The sequence below is a fragment of the Pithys albifrons genome, chromosome 3 (genome assembly GCF_047495875.1).
Source record: "Pithys albifrons albifrons isolate INPA30051 chromosome 3, PitAlb_v1, whole genome shotgun sequence".
NCBI lineage: Eukaryota > Metazoa > Chordata > Aves > Passeriformes > Thamnophilidae > Pithys > Pithys albifrons.
In genome coordinates this window covers 101,458,383-101,481,874 of record NC_092460.1, presented here as the reverse complement: position 1 = coordinate 101,481,874, position 23,492 = coordinate 101,458,383, and the positions used below count along the sequence as shown (strand labels likewise).

The following is a 23,492-nucleotide window of genomic DNA, read 5'->3' as shown; positions in this document are numbered from 1 at the left end:
GTTGGGGACCCCACAGAATCCCAGGGGCACCAGGACCAAGCTTGAGGACCCCTGCGGATACCTGAGTAGCCCCGGCCATCCTGGTGGGAGCAGAACCAAGCTTGGGGGCACCTAGGGACACCTGGACATCCTGAGGGGAGCAGGATTGAGCTTGGGGACCCCTGGGGACCCTCCCCACGCCCAGATGTGGGTGGGAGCCCTTCCGCCTCCCCCAAATCCCCCCGAGCCCCGGCAATCGGCTCGGCCCAGCTCAGGGGGCCGATTAGGCGTTGAGCCCAGCTTAGCTCCCCCTAATCCCCAAGTTTGGGCAGGCTGAGCCCTGATCCCCCCTAAGCGGATTTGGGGGCGCAGGGTATATCAGGGGGGCAGTCGCTGCCCCCCCCACCGCCACCATGGACGAGGACGAGTTCTACCTGTTCAAGAACCAGTCGTCGGTGGGGCCCTGGGATGGGCCCCAGTACCACATTGCGCCCATGTGGGCCTTCTACCTGCAGACCATCTTCATGGGGGTGGTGTTCGTGGTGGGCACCCCCCTCAACGCCATCGTCCTCATCGTCACCGTCAAGTACAAGAAGCTGCGGCAGCCGCTCAACTACATCCTGGTCAACATCTCCTTCAGCGGCTTCTTGTGCTGCATCTTCAGCGTCTTCACCGTCTTTGTCTCCAGCGCCCAGGGATACTTTGTCTTCGGGAAGCACATGTGTGCCTTGGAGGGCTTTGCCGGGGCCACCGGAGGTATGGGGGAACTGGGGGGGCATCAGGACTGCAAGGGCTGGAGTGACAACATGGGCTGGAGCTGACAGAGTGACCGTGGGGGCACATGGGGCCAGAGGGGATGGAGTGACCACAGGGGCTGCTGGGGCCAGAGATGACCACTATGATCTCCCGGTCTATTGGTGCTGGGCTAATGGGCTGTAGGAGTTGGGGTGACCACCACGGTCTGGTGGGGCTCAAGATGAGAGCTGATGACCACATTCTACTGGGACTGCAGGAGTTGGGGTGATCACCATTGGCTACTGGGGTGCAGGAGCTGGGCTGACTCTCTGGACCTAGTGGACATGTAGGAGTTGACCACTGTAGTCTGGTGGGGCTTTAGGAGTTGAGGTGACCACTGGGGTCTGGTGTAGCTGCACATGGGATGACCATCATGTTCTTCTGGGGCTGGGGGAGTTGGGGTGATCATCATGGTCTGGTGGGGCTGGAGGTGACAAAATGACCACCCTTGTCTGGTGGGGCTGGGGGAGTTGGGGTGACCGCTGGGGTCTAGTGGGGCTCAAGCCAAGGGGGACCACCACATTCTACTGGGGTCGCAGGAGTTGGAGTGACCCCATGGCTGGCTGGGGCTGTGGCAGTTGGGGGTGACCCATGGCCATGGTGGCCGTGGTGGCCACGGGCAGGGTGTGAGGTGGTGGCTGTGTCCCCCAGGGCTGGTAACAGGGTGGTCCTTGGCCTTCCTGGCTTTCGAGCGCTACATCGTCATCTGCAAACCCTTCGGCAACTTCCGCTTCAGCTCCCGCCACGCGCTGCTGGTCGTGGCGGCCACCTGGGTCATCGGCATCGGCGTCGCCATCCCCCCCTTCCTCGGCTGGAGCAGGTGGGGCTGCAGGGGCATGGCAGGGGTGGGCGCAGAGGGGCCAGGAGGGTGGTGAGGCACCCAGCAGGGCCCTGGGGTGACAGGTGGGTGGTGAGGCACCCAGCAGTGCCCTGGGGTGCCAGGTGGGTGGTGAGACACCCAGCAGGGCCCTGGGGTGACAGGTGGGTGGTGAGACACCCAGCAGGGCCCTGGGGTGCCAGGTGGGTGGTGAGACACCCAGCAGGGCCCTGGGGTGACAGGTGGGTGGTGAGACACCCAGCAGGGCCCTGGGGTGACAGGTGGGTGCCATACTGATAACACGGGGTGCCATGGGGGTGCCAGGTGGGTGCAGACACACCCAGCAGTTCCACAGGTGTGCTGTGGGGGTGCCTTGAGGTACCACGGGGGTACTCTGGATGCCACGTGGTGCCACTTGGTGTGGAGCAGGGGCTGAGTGCGGGTGCTGCAGGTACGTGCCCGAGGGACTGCAGTGCTCCTGTGGCCCCGACTGGTACACGGTGGGCACCAAGTACAAGAGCGAGTACTACACCTGGTTCCTCTTCATCTTCTGCTTCATCGTTCCCCTCTCCCTCATCATCTTCTCCTACTCCCAGCTGCTCAGCGCCCTGCGGGCCGTGAGTCCCAGGGGCATGGGGGGCACTGGGGCCAGGTGTGCCCTGGGGAAAAGGGAGGGCTTGGATGGTGGAGAGGGGCTGGGAGAGGAGGGAGGGACGGAGAAATGGAGGGGAGGGAGCGAGGGAGGGAGGGAGAACTCATTGGAAGGGGAGAGGGATTTTTGACTGGAGAGATGGAGGGAAGAGAAGGGAAGGAGGGCAGGAGGGAGGGAGGGGTGGAGGAAGGGACAGCAGGACAGAGATGGAAGGATGGAGAATTGATTGGTAGGATGGTGGGAAGGAGAGCTGGAGATATGGAGGGATGGAGGAAGAGGATGAAGAGTGGGAAGGATGAAGGGCAGGAGAACAAGAGGCATGGAGGGAAGGAAGGATGGTTGGCGGGATGGCAGGATGGAGAAATGGAGAGAGAGGGATGACTGGCAGGAGGGATGGAGAGGGTGGGAGTGTCCGCTGGAGGGATGAAGGGAAGGAGAGAAGAAGGGATGGAGAGGTGAAGGGAGGAATGGAGGGTGGGCAGGATGGGGGCAGGAGGGATGAAGGGAGGATTGGAGAGAGGGAAGGAGGGAGAAAGTGAGAGAAGGAGGGCAGGCTGCTTGGACAGAAGGGTGGGCAGGAGCACAGGCAGGGGGTCAGGCAGGAACCCAGCAGCCTGTGCAGGCCCAAGGTGTCCCCGTCCCCATCCCAGGTGGCAGCACAGCAGCAGGAGTCGGCCACGACGCAGAAGGCGGAGCGGGAGGTGTCGCGCATGGTCGTGGTCATGGTGGGCTCCTTCTGCCTGTGCTACGTCCCCTACGCGGCACTGGCCATGTACATGGTGAACAACCGTGACCACGGCATCGACCTGCGCCTCGTCACCGTCCCTGCCTTCTTCTCCAAGAGCGCCTGCGTCTACAACCCCATCATCTACTGCTTCATGAACAAACAGGTGACACCACAGGACGGGGGGACAGCCAGGGACGCACAGGAGACAGGGACACCCGGGGCACCCAGGGACACGTGGTGATGGGGCACGTGGGGTATCCAGGGATACCTGGGGACATCTGGGGACACCTGGGGACACCTGAGAACACTTGGTCATGCCCAGGGCCACCTGCAGAGCTGGCAGTACCATGTACCCAGGACAGGAGATGGGAGCAACATGGGGATCAGGGGTGTGAGACAGTGCCAGGGCCAGACATGGGGCCAGCGGGACCCCCAGGCTGAGCTGTCCCCTGTCCTCGCAGTTCCGCGCCTGCATCATGGAGACGGTGTGTGGGCGGCCCATGACAGATGACTCCGAGGTGTCCAGCTCGGCCCAGCGCACCGAGGTCTCCTCCGTGTCCTCCAGCCAGGTCAGCCCCAGCTGAGGGGCTGCAGCACCACTCCGGCCCCCGGGCCCCCAGGACCCCCGGCTGCCCCCCAGGACCCCCGGCTGTGGGGCCGGCGCTGCCCCGGGGGTCCGGGGTCCCCGGCCAGCCTAGGATGTAGCGCGGGTGGGACAATAAACCACAGCCGCGGTCTGAGCGCAACAGGGACCCTCTGCGGGGCCCTTGGGGTGGGGGACACACCACAGGACCCTCTGGGGGACCCAGGGAATGGGGGACACACTGCACACCCCATGGCAGGGCAGGGTGGGGGGCCTGGGGGTGGCTGTGCCCCATGGTTGGGTAGGATGGGGGTCTAAGGGGAGGCTGTGCCCCACAGTGGGGTGGGATGAGGGTCTCTGGGGTGGCTTTGCCCCACAGCAATGCCATGGTGCGACTCACTCCCTTGTCCCCTCCAGGCCCCACAGGCAGTGGGGAGCAGGGAGGTGGGATACTGCCCCTCCACCTCCATCCATGGGGCTGGGGTGGTGCGGAGTCTTCTACCCATGGGGCTTGGGCAGAGCTGGATCCCCTTCGTGGGGTTGGGATGGGGCTAAGCCCCCCACCTGTGGGGCTGGGGTGGGACTGGATCCTCTCCATGGAGCTGGGGTAAGGCTGGATCCCCTCTGTGGGGCTGGTATGGGCCTGAGTCCCCCATCTGTGGGGCTGGGGTGGGGCTGAGCCTCCCATTCATGGTGCTGGGGTGGGGCTGGATCCCTTCCATGGGGCTGAGCCCCCTATTCCTGGAACTGGTATGTGGCTGAGCCCCCTATTCATGGAGCTGGTATGGGGCTGAGCCCCCATCTTTGGGGATGGGGTGGGGTTGAGCCTCCTCTCCCTGGGGCTGGGGTGGGGCTGGATTCCCTCCATGGGGCTGAGCCCCCTATCTCCAGGGCTGAGGGCCAGGACTCCCCTCAGGCCCCACATCACCCTCTCCCCAGACCCCAAATCCACTCCCTTGCTGCCTTTCCCCACCCCATTCCCAGGGCTCTCCCCACCCAAACCCCCCTGGCTCAGTCTGGGGGGACTCCCCCAGATCCCTGTTTGAGGGGACACAGCAATTGGGGTCTGGCCCCCCCGGCCCATGGGAGGTTGAACAGGTTTATTGAGACCCAACTGATCCGGATCCCTTCAATCAGCATGAGGAGAAACTCGAATAAACCCGGAGGAAGCGAAAAATCCATGTCCGGAGTCGTCAGCAGGACCCAAATCCTCATGGATGGGGGGAGCAGGAGAGGGACTGGGGGTGACACCAAGGCAGCTTTCCTGGTGTTCCCAACATCACTGCTGATGTCCCAAATCATGCCTGGTGTCCCAAACCACCCCTGGCATTCCCAGATCCCTGAGCCCAGTGTGGAGGCACATTCCCAACCCACTCACCCCTGGATAAAAGGATAGGGGGCTGGAAGAGAAGGAGGAGGAGGAGGCAAGGGAGAAGGAGGAGGAGAAGGAGGAGGGAGGATCCAGTCAGCACTTGGAAACCCTGGGAAGAGATTTAAGGGAAAACCTGGGAACTTGGGGGCAGCTGGGCCAATTCCACACAGCTCCGGGGGCTGTGGGCGGGGACAAATGACACGGAAGAGGGAAAACATTGGAAATTATCCCAGAGCAGGGTGGGATGGTGGGATGAGCCCCCCCAAGGCCGGGTTTGGGGCGTTCAAGGCACTTGGAGCAGGGCCTGGGGGCTCCTGACTGGATCCTGAGGGGCAACGACGGAGGGGAAAGGGGTTCCAATGCCCCCAGGGTCACCTCCCCTGGGGGTCCCTTCAGGTGCCCCCCCAGAACCTCCCTGGGTCCTGCTGCTGCTCTGATCGGTTTCATAGTTTTCTTGGGGTTTGAATTTTAGTTCCAAAGTCCATTTTCATTCCAATTTCATGTCAATGTTTTTGTTCAATTTGATTTCACTTGTCAGGTTCAAATTCCATTTCAATTTGTAATTTTCATTTTAATGTCTAATTCCAATTCGAATTCCAATTCCAACTTTAGTTCCAATTTTAATTTCAATTCCGACTTTAGATCCAATTTTAATTCCAATTTCAATTTCAAATCCAATTCCAATTCCGACTTTTATTCCACCTCCAACCCCAATCCCAATCCCGCTGTGAATTCCCCTCTCCCCCACAGCCCCGGACGGCCCCGGGCGGCCCCATCGCTGCTCCCATGTCGGGGGAGCCATTTCCACACATGGTAAAACCAAAACATACAAAAATAACCCAAAAGTCGTTAAAATCCCAGGAAAACCCACAAGACGACAAGCCCCAAGTGCCGGGGGTGTGGCTTTCCTGAGCCCCATCCCCGTGCCGGGATGGGGTTTCCCACGGCGGGAGCGGCGCGGGATGAGCCGTGAGCAGGACCCGGCGCAGGCCTAGAACTCGTCGTGCCGCACCAGCGCCTCCCCGAAGTCCGTGGCCTGGCTGCCCACGAACAGGTCCGACTTGTCCACGATCTCCTGCCGCGTCAGCTTCCCGTCCTGCAGGGAATGCCACGTGCTGCTATTCCCCCCGCACCTCCCATCCCGCTCCCAAGATCCCACCGGAGCCGCCAGCCCACCTTGTCCTGGTCGGACTCGTAGACGAGGTGCCGGGCCTCGGCCTCGGCGTGGTCGTAGTCTGAGGGAAGGATCCAATCCTTGGTCTCCTCCTTGTCCATCTTCCCATCCCGGTTCTTGTCCCGGAATTCCACGAACTGTTCCCTCTCTGTCTTCACCCACTCAGGCTCATCGGCATCGCCGTCCTGGCTGTACATGTCACCTGTGGGGACAGCGGGATTGGGATCCTCCCAACCACCCCAATGGCCCCACAGCCCCAGGCCCAACCCAAGGATGGACCCGAAGCCTTGAGCTCCCTAAATCCATCCCCTAAATCCCAAAGCACAATTTGGGTTGGGATTTCTCTCCAAAATCCTCAACAGAGGCAGAGGGTGCAGGCAGAAGTTGAGAAGTTGAGAGAGAGAATTCCAGGAGGAGGAAGGATGTGTCAGCAGTAGCTGATGCTGCCCAGGGAAATGGAAGCGACACGGAGGGGACACGGAGGGCACATGGAGTGCCACGGCTCCAGCATCTCACCGATGTACTCCTCCAGGTCGATGAAGCCATCACCGTTCTTGTCGATGTCCTCCATGGTTTCCTGCATGGACACATCACAGTGAGCCAGGCCCGGAGCAATTCCCACTCCCCAGAGCTCCCAGGGAACACCCCACTCCCAGCGCCGGCCCCACCTGCACGACGATGTCCTTCATGTAGTCATACTCCTCGGGGTGCAGGAAGGCCGTGAACTCCTCCTTGGTGGCCGCCAGGTCCCCGTCCTTGTCAGCCATCTTGAAGCGCCGCTCATCCCGCACCATCATCTGTTTGTAGTTGAAGCCGTCGTCGGGGTCTGGATCGTCTGGGAAGGAGCAGAGGGGGTGCCCAGATCAGCTCAGGAAGGGGAGAGACCATGGTCATCACCAACACAACCCAACCCACTCCCATCCCAACCCACCCCCATCCCAACCCAATCACAAACCAACCCAACTAAACAACAACCTCAACCCAACCTCAACTTCCTCTACCCAACCTCAGCTCAACCTTCTCTATTCAGCCTCAACTTCCACATGACCTCCATCTCAACACAACCCCAATCTCCTCCATCTCAGCTCAACCCCCCGGCACTGCACCACCACAGCCTCAACTGCAGCTCCTGCATCTCTCCTGCACCCATTCCCAGAGGGAGCAGGAACTGTGGAAGCCCTGGGACCACAGCATTCCCAGGAAGAGGCCACAGTAGACAGGGCTTGGGGGGTTTGGCCAGCACAGCCAGAGGCTCAGCCTGAGTTATTTTGGGAGCAGAATGTGTAAGGGGATCTCACTCGCTGCCGGAGCAGCGGCAGAGCCGGGAGGCATCGGCCCGGGTGGGATGGCGGGGCCACCCGGCACAGCCCCACCAGCAGTGGGAGAGGAGCTGCAGGACACAGGGCTGGCTGTGACCAGCAGCCTGTGGAGAACATGGATCCAGGAGGCTGTGCCTGTGGCCACACTCTGGTTAATCCAGAGCCAGACCTGGTCTAAAAAGGCTCCGTCCCTTTATCCCTGCTCTGCTACCTGGGATAAAAGGCAGGGATTATGGAGCTCTGGATGAAGAGACTCCAGATTAAGGAGCTCTGGAGCAGCCCCAGAGCCATTAAGTATCTAAAGATTTTGATTTTAAGGCACCTCTAGGGCAGAATGAACCCAAAATTCCCCATTCTAACCCCAAGGTTTCACCTTTTGAAGTGGCACAGCTCTAAGCAAGGAAACCCTCGGGATCGGTGGCATTAATAACCCATTCCCTAATTGCTGACAGACCAATTAACGAGTTTGATGGGGGAGGACAGGTGGGTTAAAAATGGCCAAACCCCAGCAAGACCCCAAAGCCCCCAAGGCCACTTCACATCTTGGTCCCTGGGCTGGGGGAGGTTTGGGGGAGCAGATGGAGAATCCTCTCCTCAAATGAGTGCTCCTGGTTTCAGATCCCATCACTGGAGTGAGGAGTTAACAAAAATAGGAGGATGAGGAGGAGGATGATGATGATGATGATCACGCTATTCTGATGATGATGACAACGATGATGATGATGGTTATCATTCTATTTTGATTTTGAAGGGAGTTTTGAAGGGATTTTAACTCTCAGATGGAGCTCTTGGGCATTTATCACTTGGTGTTCCTTGCTTCCCAGGATTCCCCCCTGCACGGCTCCATGACACCTCAGGGGGCCGCCTGCTGACTCATCCTGGCACTCAGTTCACTGATTAGTAACACCAGGTCCGGCACCTGGTTTTCCTGAGAAAACACCACGTTCTGACCCCTCGGAGCAGCCAAGGGCGGTGCCCAGCCCCACACATCCCTTGGCTGCACGCCAGCACTCCGGAGCCACTTCCAGAGGCATTCCAGCCCTGCTGTGGCCAGGGAGGGGAGCAAGGGGAATGGGAGGGGACTGTTCCAGCAGCAAGGAGCTGTGGAAAAGAGATTCCTGCCGAGAGGAGCTGGAGCCAGGGCGTGAGGCGGGATCCTCCCGGCGCTCCGTAAGGACACAAGTATGTGGGAGCAGCACAAGCTGAGGCTCCATCAGGGCCTGCCAAGGGCACTTGGCCTCCAGCACCACTCTGGGTTTGGGATCGGCTGTGCTGGGACTGGGCACTCCCTGCTCGGGATGTGGGAAAGGGCTTATCCCAAAGCTCATTAAGGAGGTTCCCTTAATTTAGCGTTTTCCCATTAGGGTTTTTCCTTATTAAGGTCTCCCTCATTAAGGTTTCCCTCATTAAGGTTTCCCTCATTAAGGTTTATACTTTTTTCCTGTCCCACACCTGCAGGTCCTAAATCCCACCCCAGATCCCTCAAACCCTCACCAAAAAAGGGTGTTCTGACCCTTCCCAGGATCTCTCCTCCCCCTTCCAGGCTGGATTTACATGGGCAGATAATCCCAGAAAACCATGGAAAAGGGAGGTTTTGGGAAGTGCTCTCCTAGCCCAGCAAAGGGCAGTGAGGCTTTCCCCAGATCCTCCCTGAGCCCGAGGGACGTGGCTGAGCCCGAGGGAGAGGGATGAGCCTCCCGTGTGGCGGCTCCCCCTCTGCACATCCCACAGAGCAGTTTGACTATTTTTGGCAATATTTAGGAAATTCGAGTGGATTTCACGCTCCGGAGCCGCGGCTCCTCCGCCCGGGCCCGTCTGCGGAGGCAGGAGCTGGCACAGGGACTGGGGGCTGAAGGTTTTAACCCCCAAAGAGCTGCTCCTTCCCACCCTCCCAGGGAGGGCCCAAGGCTGTGGCTCATGTCCCACACCCCCCAGTTCCAGGGTCTAATGCTGCTCCTGGGACAAGGGAAAGGGATTAAAGGCTCTGCTAATGGTTTTTGTGGATTAGGGATGGGATGGACACACCGAGGTGGTTTCACGGCCACGGGTCAGTCGGTTCCACTGCAGGTCCCAAATGCCACCAGGAATTCCAAAAGGCCAAAAACCTCCATTCCCAAATGCCATTAATCCCAAAATCACTGGGATTCAGCCCAGAGCTGTGTTTGTCCCCAGGGACATCAGTAACACCAAGCTGGGCCTGCGTGGGGGCACAAATATCCCTTATGGAGGGTTCCATGAATTTTGGTTCTTTTCCTCGGACTTCCCTTTGGTAATGCCACTAGAAAGTCAGTTTGGGGAGTTTTGGGGGTTTTAAGTGAGACTTTGGGGACATCTGCCCTGGCACATTCCTGGGCTCATTCCAGGGGACAAGCCCAGCTTGGGTCAAGCCAAGAACCTTCCACTGCCACTCCACGCTCCCAACCATGGACTTCGTCCGTGCCACCTAAATCCAGGTCCTGAACTTCCCCTTTATCGTAACTTTATCCATCCCAATCCATGTCCATTCCACAAACAACCCCCTCCTAATCTGCCTCCATTCCACTGACCATCACACCACAACCCCATCCCAATCCATGCCCATCCTGACCCTCATTCCACAGCCCCATCCTGATCCAAGCCTCCATCCCACCGACCCTCATGAACAGCTCATCTCAACCCCTGGCTCCAGAAGAGGCTCATCCTGAGCACCAGGACCTACCCAGGATGTATCCATAGGTGGCATTTTTATATTCCTCCCAGGAAACAAGCCCGTCCTCATTGAGGTCATGGCCCTTCCACTGCCGCTCCACATCCTCATAAATCCAGCGCTTTTGGGCAAACTTGATCCAGGCCTTGAGCTCCTCCACTGTCACAAACCCGTCTCCATCCGCATCTATTTTTCCCACGATCTTCCTGGGGGAAACACAGAGAAATCCAGCAAAAGTTAAGGAAAACAAGGGGCTAGAGAGAAGGGAAGGGAAGGGGCAGAGGGAGCAAGTTGCAATGGTTACAGAATTTGGGAATTCAACAATTTGAAGAGTTTATCCTTAAAACCAGTGTATGGCTCAGCTGTCAAAACCCCAGCTCAGCCACTCTTGGGCCACTCAGGTTGTGGTTTCTTCAGGAATTACAAGTTTTGGGGGGAAAACTTCCTTGTTAGACCCTGGGAAAGACCCATCTGTGCATTCTCCCACTAAGACAGCACCAGGCGAGGAGCACAGACACAGCTTTAATTAAAAACGGGAATCTTGGCTCTGCCTCTCCTGGTAGCACAAGGAGCAAGGCAAGGTGGGTACGGAATTTGGGAATTCAACCATTTGGAGAGTTTATCTTTAAAACCAGCATTTGGTTTAGCTGCTGAAACACTGGCTCGGACACAGCAAGCACCAGCTCGGACACAGAAAACACTGGCTTGGCCACTCAGGGTTTGGTTTCTTCAGGAATTGTGAATTTTAGTGGAAAAGCTTCCTTGTTAAACCCTAACAAGGGTTTAACCCTAACCCTAAATCTAAACCCTAACAAGGGTTTAACAACCCTAAGAAAGCCCCATCCATGTGTCCTCCCACCTCGATGGTGCTGGGTGAGGAGGACGGACACACATTCCTGCCAAATGTGGGAAGTTGGGCTCAGCACAGGAATTGGAGCTGCCCAGGCCCCGCCGGTGCCGGTGCCAGTGCCGGTGCCGGTGCCGGTGCCAGTGCCGGTGCCAGTGCCGGTGCCGGTGCCAGTGCCGGTACCAGTGCCAGTGCCGGTGCCAGTGCCAGTGCCGGTGCCGGTGCCAGTGCCGGTGCCGGTGCCAGTGCCAGGCCAGGCCCACCCGGTGCCAGTGCCAGTGCCAGTGCCGGTGTCGGTGTCAGTGCCAGTGCCAGTGCCGGTACCAGTGCCAGTGCCAGTGCCAGTGCCGGTGCCAGTGCCGGTGCCAGTGCCGGTGCCGGTGCCAGTGCCGGGCCAGGCCAGGCCCACCCGGTGCCGGTGCCGGTGCCGGTGCCGGGCCAGGCCAGGCCCACCCGGTGCCCGGGGCAGCAACCGGAGCGGCGCAGCCCCAGCCCCGGAGCAGCCGCGTGCCTCTGGTATTTTTAGCAGCAGCTGTAGGAAAAGCCGCGGCAGGAATGCGGGATCCAGGGGCAGATGGAGCCGGGGCGGGGGCTGCGGGAGCCGCCGCGGGGTTCGCTCCCAGGAGCGGCCGCAGATCCGCACCGGGAAGGTTTTGAGCTCCCCCGGAGGGAAAATCAAGGATATCAGACCCCAAATCTTTTGTCAGAGGAAGCAGGATCGTGGATTCTCCTTTAACAGGGAGGTTTAACGGAAAGCCAGTCAGGAATCCTGAGCTCCAAACCAGGTATTTGAGGAATTTTAAGACAGGTGGAAAATACGGAGTTTTAAACTTTTAAACCACTACCAGGACAATTTATTCCCAAACTACTGAGGCAAAGGGAAACCTGGACACCGGAGCCACCTATGCTCACTCCAGGTTTTTGTGTTGCAGAATTGCCTTGATCAAGGAAAACCAGGAATTATTCCACAGCATAAACAATGTTGCTGGCATTGGGAAGCAGGAGACAGAATGGGAGAAAATTGGAAGAAATGTGGGATTGAGCTCTGGCAGTCTCAGTGCAGGGGCAGGGGGGCCCTGCCTGGGAGACCTGAGGGATTTTATAGAGAAATATGTAAAAGAGACATGTAAATGTGCAAAACTCCTCCTCAACAGAACCCAAACTTGCAGGGAAACAGGTAAAACACCACAGAAATATTTCAGAATTTTCTATCTCAATGTTCAAAGTGTCCCCTCCAATATTCCTGATCAAACTCCACCAGAAATGATGAAAAATGTCACAGAAATATTTGGTTTCCCACATAAGCATATAAAAAGTAGACCAATGCTTCAACATTGTGCATTAAATGATATAAAATATCACAAGAATATTGAACATTTGCCCATATAGATACATAACTACAAATAAATCAGTGGTTTCAGGGAACAATTCCATGTTTCCCTCTCCCAGGTGGGTAATGCCACTGGCAAAGGGATTTACCAAAGACAAGCCCTGGAATGGAGAACTGGAGGGGGTGGGGGTTGATGGCCATTTCAGTGATTCCCGGGCAGCTTCCAGGGGGTTAATTAGGGAACAGCTTCCCCATAAAATCAAGCCCTCTCCAGATCAGAGCTGGGCACTCAGGAAGCTCCCAGACCTTCTCCCCCCGCTGGTCCCGTGCCCGTGCCCGGCACCAGCTGCTCCCGGCTGCTTTCCCAGGGCAGGAGCCACCAAATCCGGACATTTTCCCAAACCCCTCACTCCTGCAGGAGGGGGGACAGCAGATGTTTGGGAAGGGCGAGCAGCTGCAGCCGTGCCCATTCCCTGACCCAAGGGGATCCGGGTGCCCAGCGCTGCCAGGGAACGTCACTGCCGCCTGGACACAACAAGGTAGAGCTCGGGGCATTGTTCCCAAATCCCTGACTGACAGAGCATGGAATGTTGTTCCCAAATCTCTGCCTGAGCATAGCATGTTGTTCCCAAATCCCAGATAGAGCACGGGATGTTGTTCTCAAACCCCTCACGGACTGAGAACGGGACACTGTTCCCAAATCCCTGACTGACAGATCACGGGATGTCATTCCCAAATCCCAGACAGAGCACAGGACGTTGCTCCCAAATCCCTGACTGCCCAAAGAGCAGGGAGGTGAGCAGAGCTGTGTAGAAAGAGCTGGGAAAGCCGGGGGCGGAGCTCTCCCAGAAAAATGGGCCCTGCCTGCAGCACAACTCCCGTTAAAGCACGGAATTCATGGAATCAGACCCTGGTAACAAGTTTATCAAAGCAATTCCAGTTCAGGAAAGCAGGAATTGGCCTCTGTGGATAAAAGTGAGGCCGGTTTGTGTGGAGGGTGTTGAGTCTCCAATGGGAACTCGGCCCGGGTGGCGCTGCCGACGTTCCGGCGGATAACTCGGCAGAACAATGGGATTGAGCCGTGACGGAGCCCTTGGATATGGAACGTGGCGGGGGAGGGAGATGGGGGGGCCCTGCCTGCTGCAGCCAGAGCTGCACTTCCCTTGGAATCTGCCACTGCTCCAGGGGGATCGAGGAATTCACTCTGATTTCCCGGGAAAAAGCCTCCTGGATCCCGCATTTTGGAGCTTGCAGAACTACCAGGGCCTGGCTTTAAGGGATCCAGAGGTTTTCCAGTTTAAATAATCCCAAGATGGGGGAAATTCCCTCTGCCCCCAAGAGGGAAGTGTCGGGGGCGAGGCTGGCAGCTCCTCCCCACTGTGAGCCTGGATTATCCATAGGGATGGATGGAGAGTCCATAGGAAAGCCTGGTAGCCCCTTCCCTGCACATCCCTCTGTATCTCTGGGGTTTGGCTCTCTCCAGGTGTTCCCTCAGTACCCACATGTGGCTCATCTTCTTTTTTCCCATCAAGGACCCCATTCCCAAAAAACCCCAAAATTCACCAAGGGCTGTGGCAGGTGCTGCTCCAGCAGCAGCACAGTCGGAATGCTCAGCTGCCAAAAGGGGAGATTTAAGTGGGATATTGGGAAGGAATTCCTGGCTGTGAGGGTGGCGAGACCCTGGCACAGTTTGGCCAGAGAAGCTGTGGCTGGTTTTGGATCCCTGGAATTGTCCAAGGCCAGGCTGGACAAGGCTTGGAGCAACCCGAGCTATGGAAGGTGTCCCTGCCTGTGACAGGGGTGGCAGTGGATGGGCTTTAATGCCCAAACCATTCCATAATTCCATGAAAACACAGCCAAAGCCACAGAGTTCCAGAGGGTTGGAGCCCACCACCCCAAGAAGTGTCCCAAACTCCCCAGAGAGCCTCCAGCTCACCCAGTTCCCTCCTTGGGGCTGCAGCTCCAGGTCTGAGACACCCGGAGCCCCTGGAACAACTGCGGGGCAGCTGCTGAGGGACACAATGGCTGCTCTGCTCCTGGGAATGATCCCAGAGCCAGGAGGGGGGCTGGGAATGCCCAGCCGGAGCCCAGGGGAGGCACAACCAGCCCAGATTCCAGGGGAGCCACAGCTATCGCAGATCCCAGGGGAGCCACAGCTATCCCGGATCCCAGGGGAGGCACAGCTATCCCAGATCCCAGGGGAGGCACAGCTATCCCAGATCCCAGGGGAGCCACAGCTGTCCCGGATCCCAGGGGAGCCACAGCTATCCCGGATCCCAGGGGAGCCACAGCTATCCCAGATCCCAGGGGAGCCACAGCTATCCCAGATCCCAGGGGAGGCACAGCTATCCCAGATCCCAGGGGAGGCACAGCTATCCCAGATCCCAGGGGAGGCACAGCTATCCCAGATCCCAGGGGAGGCACAACCATCCCAGATCCCAGGGGAGGCACAGCTATCCCAAATCCCAGGGGAGGCACAGCTATCCCAGATCCCAAGGGAGGCACAACCATCCCAGATTCCAGGGGAGGCACAGCTATCCCAGATCCCAGGGAGGCACAACCAGCCCAGATTCCAGGGGAGGCACAGCTATCCCGGATCCCAGGGGAGGCACAGCTATCCCAGATCCCAGGGGAGGCACAGCTATCCCAGATCCCAGGGGAAGCACAGCTATCCCAGATTCTAGGGGAGGCACAGCTATCCTGGATGCCAAGGGAGGCACAGCTATCCCGGATCCCAGGGGAGGCACAGCTATCCCGGATCCCAGGGGAGCCACAGCTATCCCGGATCCCAGGGGAGGCACAGCTATCCCAGATTCTAGGGGAGGCACAGCTATCCCAGATCCCAGGGGAGGCACAGCTATCCCAGATCCCAGGGGAGGCACAGCTATCCCGGATCCCAGGGGAGCCACAGCTATCCCGGATCCCAGGGGAGGCCCAGCTTCACATGAGGGGGAATGTCCATGCTGCTGTTTGCCCGGCTGCCTCCCGGCTGCAGCTGCACCGATCCCAGGGGCAGCACCTGGAGGACACAGACCGAGCACGGCACAGCACAGACTCCCATTGTCAGCTCTGCCCCAGAGCTCTGGGGAACAGCCATGCTGGGAATGGCCCCAGGGAACTTTCTGGGGAATGGCTGGCGCTGGGTGTGGATGGCTCCCACTCCAGGTGGCCCTGGAGGCCGGAGCGGGGTCTCTGGCGGGGCCATGGCCCCCGTGCCGCCATGGAATTCCCGCCCTGGGAAGGCAGGAACGCTGTGCTTACCCCAGGCGCTCCTTGCTCTCCTCGGGGGTGAGCTGGTCGAAGCTCTTGGCCTCCTCGGCTCCCAGGAAGGCGTCGTGGTCGTAGTCGAAGCTCTGGGCGTCGTCGTGTTCCCGCGTGCTCAGCGGGGCCTCCCGCACCACCCGCTCCTTGCGCTCCGTCGGCTTCCCGGAGCTGCACAGCGCCCACGCGGCCAGGCACAGCAGGAGCCGCGGGAACAGCATCCTGCCTGGGCCTGCGGGCACAGGGATGGGCACCGTGGGCATCCTGCCTGGGCCTGCGGGCACAGGGGTGGGCACAGGGATGGGCACAGGGGTGGGCACCGTGGGCATCCTGCCTGGGCCTGTGGGCACAGGGATGGGCACCGTGGGCATCCTGCCTGGGCCTGTGGGCACAGGAATGGGCACAGGGGTGGGCACTGTGGGCACAGGGATGGGCACCGTGGGCATCCTGCCTGGGCCTGTGGGCACAGGGATGGGCACCGTGGGCATCCTGCCTGGGCCTGTGGGCATCCTGCCTGGGCCTGCGGGCACAGGGGTGGGCACCGTGGGCATCCTGCCTGAGCCTGCGGGCACAGGGATGGGCACCGTGGGCATCCTGCCTGGGCCTGCGGGCACAGGGATGGGCACCGTGGGCATCCTGCCTGGGCCTGCGGGCACAGGGGTGGGCACCGTGGGCATCCTGCCTGGGCCTGTGGGCACAGGGGTGGGCACAGGAATGGGCACAGGGGTGGGCACCGTGGGCATCCTGCCTGGGCCTGCGGGCACAGGGATGGGCACAGGAATGGGCACTGTGGGCATCCTGCCTGGGCCTGCGGGCACAGGGGTGGGCACCGTGGGCATCCTGCCTGGGCCTGCAGGCACAGGGATGGGCACAGGGGTGGGCACTGTGGGCATCCTGCCTGGGCCTGCGGGCACAGGGGTGGGCACCGTGGGCATCCTGCCTGGGCCTGCGGGCACAGGGATGGGCACCGTGGGCATCCTGCCTGGGCCTGCGGGCACAGGGATGGGCACCGTGGGCATCCTGCCTGGGCCTGCGGGCACAGGGATGGGCACCGTGGGCATCCTGCCTGGGCCTGCGGGCACAGGGATGGGCACCGTGGGCATCCTGCCTGGGCCTGCGGGCACAGGGGTGGGCACCGTGGGCATCCTGCCTGGGCCTGTGGGCACAGGGATGGGCACCGTGGGCATCCTGCCTGGGCCTGCGGGCACAGGGGTGGGCACTGTGGGCATCCTGCCTGGGCCTGTGGGCATCCTGCCTGGGCCTGTGGGCACAGGGATGGGCACCGTGGGCATCCTGCCTGGGCCTGTGGGCACAGGGATGGGCACCGTGGGCATCCTGCCTGGGCCTGCGGGCACAGGGATGGGCACCGTGGGCATCCTGCCTGGGCCTGCGGGCACAGGGGTGGGCACTGTGGGCATCCTGCCTGGGCCTGTGGGCATCCTGCCTGGGCCTGTGGGCACAGGGATGGGCACCGTGGGCATCCTGCCTGGGCCTGCGGGCACAGGGATGGGCACCGTGGGCATCCTGCCTGGGCCTGCGGGCACAGGGATGGGCACTGTGGGCATCCTGCCTGGGCCTGCGGGCACAGAGATGGGCACAGGGATGGGCACAGGGGTGGGGACCGTGGGCATCCTGCCTGGGCCTGCGGGCACAGGGATGGGCACCATGGGCATCCTGCCTGGGCCTGCGGGCACAGGGATGGGCACCGTGGGCATCCTGCCTGGGCCTCCGGGCACAGGGGTGGGCACCGTGGGCATCCTGCCTGGGCCTGCGGGCACAGGGGTGGGCACAAGGGTGGGCACTGTGGGCACAGGGATGGGCACCGTGGGCATCCTGCCTGGGCCTGCGGGCACAGGGATGGGCACAGGGGTGGGCACAGGGATGGGCACCGTGGGCATCCTGCCTGAGCCTGCGGGCACAGGGATGGGCACCGTGGGCATCCTGCCTGGGCCTGCGGGCACAGGGATGGGCACAGGAATGGGCACAGGGGTGGGCACCGTGGGCATCCTGCCTGGGCCTGTGGGCACAGGGATGGGCACAGGGATGGGCACCGTGGGCATCCTGCCTGAGCCTGTGGGCACAGGGGTGGGTGCCATGGGCACAGAGCACAGCTGGAACGGGCAGGGGGGGCTGTCTGGGAAAATGGGGATTAGTGCTGGCTGCCTGGGGAAAACAGGGAATTAGGGCAGGTTATCAGGGAAAAATGGGGATTAGTGCAGGTTGTCCAGGAAAAAGTGGGGAATTAGGGCAGGTCACTGGGGAAAAAACAGACTAATTGACAGATTATGGAGGCAAAAATGAGGAATTAATCCAGATGATAAAATGATAAATACAGACTGTCTGGGCAAAGATGATGATCTAATGCAGACTGTCTGGGAAAAATGGCAAATTAGTGGAGATTATCTGGAAAAATGGGGAATTACTGCACATTATCTGGGTACAAACAACTGATTAATGCAGATTGTCTGGGAAAATGGTTTAATTCCTGCAGATTCCCAGAGCAAACTGATAATTGATCCAGATTATCAGAGCACAACAATGAACTGATATGGCTTATCTGGGCAAAAGAGATGCCCTGACTTGGAGTATCAGGGCACAGGGACTAATTAACACAGATTATCAGATCATAGGGATTAATGAACGTGGATTATCAGGGCATGGGAATTAATTAATGTGGATTATCAGGACACTGTGACCTTTGAGCCCCTGGCACATGTGGACACCCCAGAGCTGGTCCCACTCCCAGTCCCATCTAAGAGCCCCTTGGAGCAACAAGTGGGGCTGGGATGGGATCCAGGGGGGGAGAAGGAGATCCCAGTGGGAGGAAAGGGGATCCCAGTGGGAGGGAATGGGATCCAGGGGGGGAGAAGGGGATCCCAGTGGGAGGGAATGGGATCCAGGGGGGGGAGGAGATCCCAGTGGGAGGGAAGGGGATCAGAGGGGGAGAAGGAGATCCCAGTGGGAGGGAAGGGGATCAGAGGGGGAGAAGGAGATCCCAGTGGGAGGGAATGGGATCCAGGGGGGGGAGGAGATCCCAGTGGGAGGGAAGGGGATCAGAGGGGGAGAAGGAGATCCCAGTGGGAGGGAAGGGGATCAGGGAGGGGAGAAGGGGATCCCAGTGGGAGGGAAGGGGATCCAGGGGGGGAGAAGGAGATCCCAGTGGGAGGGAAGGGGATCCCAGTGGGAGGGAAGGGGATCAGGAGGGAGAAGGAGATCCCAGTGGGAGGGAAGGAGATCCCAGTGGGAGGGAATGGGATCACAGTGGGAGGGAAGGGGATCAGGAGGGAGAAGGAGATCCCAGTGGGAGGGAATGGGATCCCAGTGGGAGGGAAGGGGATCAGGAGGGAGAAGGAGATCCCAGTGGGAAGGAATGGGATCCCAGTGGGAGGGAAGGGGATCAGGGGAGAAGGAGGTCCTGGTGGCAGCACAACCCCCTCTGCTCTCCCTCCTCCCGAGGCTCCTCCAGACTGAGGCTGATGGAATCCTCCCTCCCCAACCCAATCCTCAGGGATCAAACCACTCAAAGGTGCCTGGGATGGATGGATGGATGGTGGCTCTGGGGAGAATTCCCCAGGCTGATCCCTTTAAACCCCAATGGAAATTCAGGTGTTCCCCACCCTTATCACTGAGATTCCAACTGAAACCCCAGCTCAGATCCCAACTGAGATCCAAGTGTTCCCTATTCTTGTCACTGAAATCCCAGCTTAGCTCCCATCTTAGATCCAGGTGTTCCCCATCCCATCCTTTTTAAATTCCACCTCCAGTATTTCCCATCCTGATCTATTTAACCCTAAATTTAAATCCAGATAGTCTCATTCCCTAATTCTAAGTTTAACCAGGATATTCCCCATCCAAAGCTCCCCAGTCCAAATTTAATTCAGGATATTCCACACCTTACTGCTTCAATCAAAATTTAAACCCAAGGCATTCCCCAGCCTCAGCTCTTCAAATCTGTGTTTGAAATCCAGGTATTCTCCATTCTCATGCCTTTAACCTGAACTCTGACCAAGGAATTCTGCCCTGGGAGTGACCCAGAGTGACCTGGGAATGACCAGGAATGACCCAGGTCTGGGACTGGTTGCACATCAAACAGGACAGTGGCACTGGGACATCGGGAAAGGACATGGAAAAGCCCTTTCCTGTTGCTTTTCTGGGATAAGAATTTACTGGGTCACTCAGAAAATCCACAAGTTCCAATTCCTTGGATATTTTGGCAGGGAGAGAAAGGGTTATAAAGAGCAAAACTCACTTTTTTGGTGTTTCTGGAGAGGAAAAACATTCTAGGAGGGGGGATAAAAAAGAGGGAAAGGCAATTCCAGGTGTTAGGGGAGCTCTGGATATCCCTATCCCAGGGATCCGAGTCTTGCTCACTCCGGGCACATCCCAGTGCCCAGGGCCTGACCTGGGATCAGCCCAGCCTGGGGCACGGAGTGACCTGGAACGGGTCACACACCTGATTTTATCTCCAGTGTCCACAGAGGCTTTGAAAGCCACTAAAGAGGGACAGCCCGACCTGCAGCCGGATCCGGGCGCGGGGCCGGGAGCCGTCCCTGGAAAGGTGCTCGGAGAGACCAAAACCAACTGTTGTCCAGAAACAATATCCATGGAAAACTGGCAGCACCTGCAGCCAATGGGCTGGACCCCCAGACTTGCCGTGGAGATCCCAGTTTTGGGAAGGACTTTGGGCCCCTCTTCTCCCTGTTCCCCGGACAAAGAGGCCTCAGGGGTGACCCACAGGGCAGGAGGGAACAGGGATCAGTGCTGGGAAGCTGGGAGGTGTTTCCTGAGAATGGGCACCCAGAACCTGAGCTGGGGGAGGAACTTCTGATTCCAGTGGGGCTGGGGGGATACTGAGGGAGGAACTGGGAATGCCCATTAGGTTTGTCAGGATACTGGGCAGAGGAACTCAGAATTCCATGCGAGGCTTGGAATTGTGGTGACATTTAGAGTGGATTGATGGGCAGAAGCTCCTCTGGAAGCACATTTCCCATTTGGGACTTGTTACAGGGTTGATCCCACTGGAGGCACCAACTAACTGGGACCCCGATGCCACACCAGAGCACAGAGGGGGTGGGATCGTTCCTGCAGCCCTGGAGAGGATTGATGGATCTGGGGGAGTCACTGAAACCAACCCCGGGGGACAAACGGGCGGGTCCTGCCCCAAACCAGCCCCAGGATCCCCAGGGGGCACCAACGGCTCCCAGAGGGCAGAACGGACTTGGGGTGACACCTCATTGCCCCGGGGCCCCCACACAGGGCAGCACCAGAGCCCCACAGCCCGTTATCCAGGGGGCCCCACAGCCCGTTATCCAGCGGGCCCCACAGCCCGTTATCCAGGGGGTCCCACAGCCCGTTATCCACCCGGTCCCACAGCCCGTTATCCAGGGGGTCCCACAGCCCGTTATCCACCCGGTCCCACAGCCCGTTATCCAGGGGGTCCCACAGCCCGTTATCCAGCGGGCCCCACAGCCCGTTATCCAGCGGGTCCCACAGCCCGTTATCCACCCGGTCCCACAGCCCGTTATCCACCCGGTCCCACAGCCCGTTATCCAGCGGGCCCCACAGCCCGTTATCCAGCGGGTCCCACAGCCCGTTATCCACCCGGTCCCACAGCCCGTTATCCCCCGGGTCCCACAGCCCGTTATCCCCGTGTCCTGGGGGTCCCACAGCCCGTTATCCCCGTGTCCTGGGGGTCCCACAGCCCGTTATCCCGCGGAGGATGCCCCGGGGAGCCGAGGGATGCCCGCGGGCCGCCCCTGCGCGGGGGGCGAACGGGGCTCCATCCCCGGGACGGGGCAGCGCCGGGTGGGTCCCGCCCGTTCCCTCCGCTCGCCCTGGGCCCGCTCAGCACCGCGCGGGCCTCGCCGAGCGGGACCGGCCGCGAGACTCGCGGACACGGCGGCGCCGCCGCTCACGCCCGTTCCCATGGCGACCGGGCCCGGCGGCGCCGCGCTATCGCCGCCCCACAGCGGCCCGGCAGAGCCACCGCCCCCGCGTCCCCGGCCCCCAAGCCCCGGCCCCCAGCCCGATCCCATCCCATCCCATCCCATCCGTTCCGTTCCTGCCCTGCCCCGTCCCGTCCCGTCCCGTCCCTCACCGTCCCCGCCGCCGCCGCCGCTCCGAGCACCGGAAGTCGGCGCCTCGCCACGCCGCACGGCCCCCCGCGCGCCCGCGTTGCCGACCAATCACAGCCCGGCCACGCCTCCCCCTCCGCGCCATTCTGCGTGCTGATTGGTTATCTCCGCCGCCACTCAGCGCCTCAGCCCGCCCCCGCGCCGGGCTCCGCCCACCTCACCCGCCCCTCTGCCTCCACCCCCTCTGGCCCCGCCCCTCCGCCGAGGGCGCGAGCGCTGATTGGCTGCAAAGCGCCACGTCCTCAGGAGCGCGCCCGCCGCCGGCCCCGCCCACCGGAGCGCCCCGCGCTCACTGCGCACGCGCCGCGGGGGGCGGGGGGGGTGGAAAAGGCGGGAAAGTCAAAGCGGAGGCGGCGCCATGTTGGGGGGGGCGAGAGGGCCCGTCCCGGGCCTTGCCCGGCCAAGATGTGGGGCTGCAGTGGAGCCTCAGGGGTGGAATTCTGGCCACAGAGCCAGGGAATCAGCTACATTCACACAGTCACAGGCTCCCCTGAGCTGGAGGGATCCACCAGGGTCATTGACTCAACCCCTGGCCCTGCCCAGGACACCCCAGCAATGCCACCCTGTCCCTTTGTCCAAACCCTCCTGCAGCTCTGGCAGCCTCGGGGCTGTGCCCACTGCCCTGGGGAGCCTGGTCAGTGCCCACCACCCTCTGGGGGAAGGACTTTTCCTGAGATCCAACCTGACCCTTCCCTGGCACAGCTCCAGCCATTCCCTGTGCCCTGTCCCTGCCCTGGCACAGCTCCAGCCATTCCCTCATCCTGATGTTTTTATCCAGCTGAGCAGTTTTTCCAGAAGGATCAAGGGATAAACAGAATTGAAACGTTTCAAACTGCGGGAGGGCCACGGAGGGGCTGGAGCGTGTGCAGGGCAGGGAGCGGAGCTGGGAAGGGGCTGAGGGAGCTGGGGGGGCTGAGCCTGGAGCAAAGGAGGCTCAGGGGGCACCTTCTGGCTCTGCAATCCCTGCCAGGAGGGGGGAGCCGGGACAGGGGGTCGGGCTGTGCCCCAGGGCACAGGGACAGGAGGAGAGGGCACGGCCTCAGGCTGGGCCAGGGGATGTTCTGGTTGGATATTGGGGAAATTCCCTCCTGGAAAGGGCTGTCCAGCCCTGGCACTGCTGCCCAGAGCAGGGGTGGAGTGCCCAGCCCTGGAGAGATTTCAAAGCCCTGTGGCTGTGGCACCTGGGGACATGGTCAGTGGTGGCCTTGGCAGTGCTGGGGGAAGGTTGGACTCGATGGGCTCAGAGGGATTTTCCAACCAAAATCCACTGGCAGCAGGCAAACATTGTCCCAGTTTGCCAGAAGGGCCAGGAGGATGACCTGGAAGCTCCAGGCCTGGCATCTCCCTTTGGAGCCTGGTCCAGCCATGGGGAGGGTCCCTCTGGGAGCCACTGAGGACTCAGGGCCATGAACTGCCCTGGGGCCACCAGGGAAGGTCCTGGGAGCCCAACCAGTGCCCTGGGAGCCCAACCAGCGCCCTGGGAGCCCAACCAGCGCCCTGGGAGCCCAACCTCCCTCCCTGCAGCGCAGCCCCTGGCTCGCCCCTCCTGGGAGCCAAACCCCCTGCCCTGCAGCCCAACCTCCCTCCCTGCAGCCAAACCCCCCTGCCCTGCAGCCAAACCCCCCTGCCCTGCAGCCAAACCCCCCTGCCCTGCAGCCAAACCCCTCTGCCCTGCAGCCCAACCTCCCTCCCTGCAGCCAAACCCCTCTGCCCTGCAGCCCAACCTCCCTGCCCTGAGCACAGCCCCCGGTTCGCCCCTCCTGGGAGCCAAACCCCCCTGCCCTGCAGCCAAACCCCCCTGCCCTGCAGCCAAACC

General features: G+C 60.5%; 3 protein-coding genes across 3 annotated transcripts; 2 read left to right on the top strand and 1 right to left on the bottom strand.

Annotated features, from left to right (window-relative positions):
- The first annotated feature begins 392 nt into the window (after positions 1 to 392).
- On the top strand, positions 393 to 3,554 carry OPN1SW (opsin 1, short wave sensitive). The gene is made up of 5 exons (XM_071552927.1): positions 393 to 735; positions 1,426 to 1,594; positions 2,043 to 2,208; positions 2,894 to 3,133; positions 3,432 to 3,554. Exons 1-5 carry the CDS (start codon positions 393 to 395, stop codon positions 3,552 to 3,554), a joined length of 1,041 nt encoding a protein of 346 aa, XP_071409028.1.
- Positions 3,555 to 4,618: 1,064 nt separating this feature from the next.
- On the bottom strand, positions 4,619 to 21,715 carry CALU (calumenin). Its single transcript, XM_071552926.1, has 7 exons — positions 21,640 to 21,715; positions 15,543 to 15,774; positions 10,117 to 10,310; positions 6,768 to 6,934; positions 6,616 to 6,676; positions 6,102 to 6,301; positions 4,619 to 6,021 (listed from the first exon to the last, which is right to left on the bottom strand). Exons 2-7 carry the CDS (start codon positions 15,761 to 15,763, stop codon positions 5,917 to 5,919), a joined length of 948 nt encoding a protein of 315 aa, XP_071409027.1. The 5' UTR covers positions 15,764 to 15,774; positions 21,640 to 21,715; the 3' UTR covers positions 4,619 to 5,916.
- Positions 15,789 to 17,726, top strand: LOC139669601 (putative per-hexamer repeat protein 5). The gene has a single exon (XM_071550100.1). It carries the CDS (start codon positions 15,789 to 15,791, stop codon positions 17,724 to 17,726), a length of 1,938 nt encoding a protein of 645 aa, XP_071406201.1.
- Positions 21,716 to 23,492: the final 1,777 nt, after the last annotated feature.

Bases quoted from the DNA above. Each gene is read 5' to 3' on its own strand.
- CALU (XM_071552926.1), bottom strand. From the start codon at position 15,763: ATGCTGTTCCCGCGGCTCCTGCTGTGCCTGGCCGCGTGGGCGCTGTGC. The intron at 6,935-10,116 runs GTAGGTCCTGGT...GCTCCTTCCCAG, and splicing joins CACCTATGGATACATCCTGG to ACGATCCAGACCCCGACGAC. The intron at 6,022-6,101 runs GTGGGCTGGCGG...CATTCCCTGCAG, and splicing joins ACGAGTCCGACCAGGACAAG to GACGGGAAGCTGACGCGGCA.
- OPN1SW (XM_071552927.1), top strand. From the start codon at position 393: ATGGACGAGGACGAGTTCTACCTGTTCAAGAACCAGTCGTCGGTGGGG. The intron at 736-1,425 runs GTATGGGGGAAC...TGTGTCCCCCAG, and splicing joins CTTTGCCGGGGCCACCGGAG to GGCTGGTAACAGGGTGGTCC. The intron at 3,134-3,431 runs GTGACACCACAG...CTGTCCTCGCAG, and splicing joins ACTGCTTCATGAACAAACAG to TTCCGCGCCTGCATCATGGA.
- LOC139669601 (XM_071550100.1), top strand. From the start codon at position 15,789: ATGGGCACCGTGGGCATCCTGCCTGGGCCTGCGGGCACAGGGGTGGGC.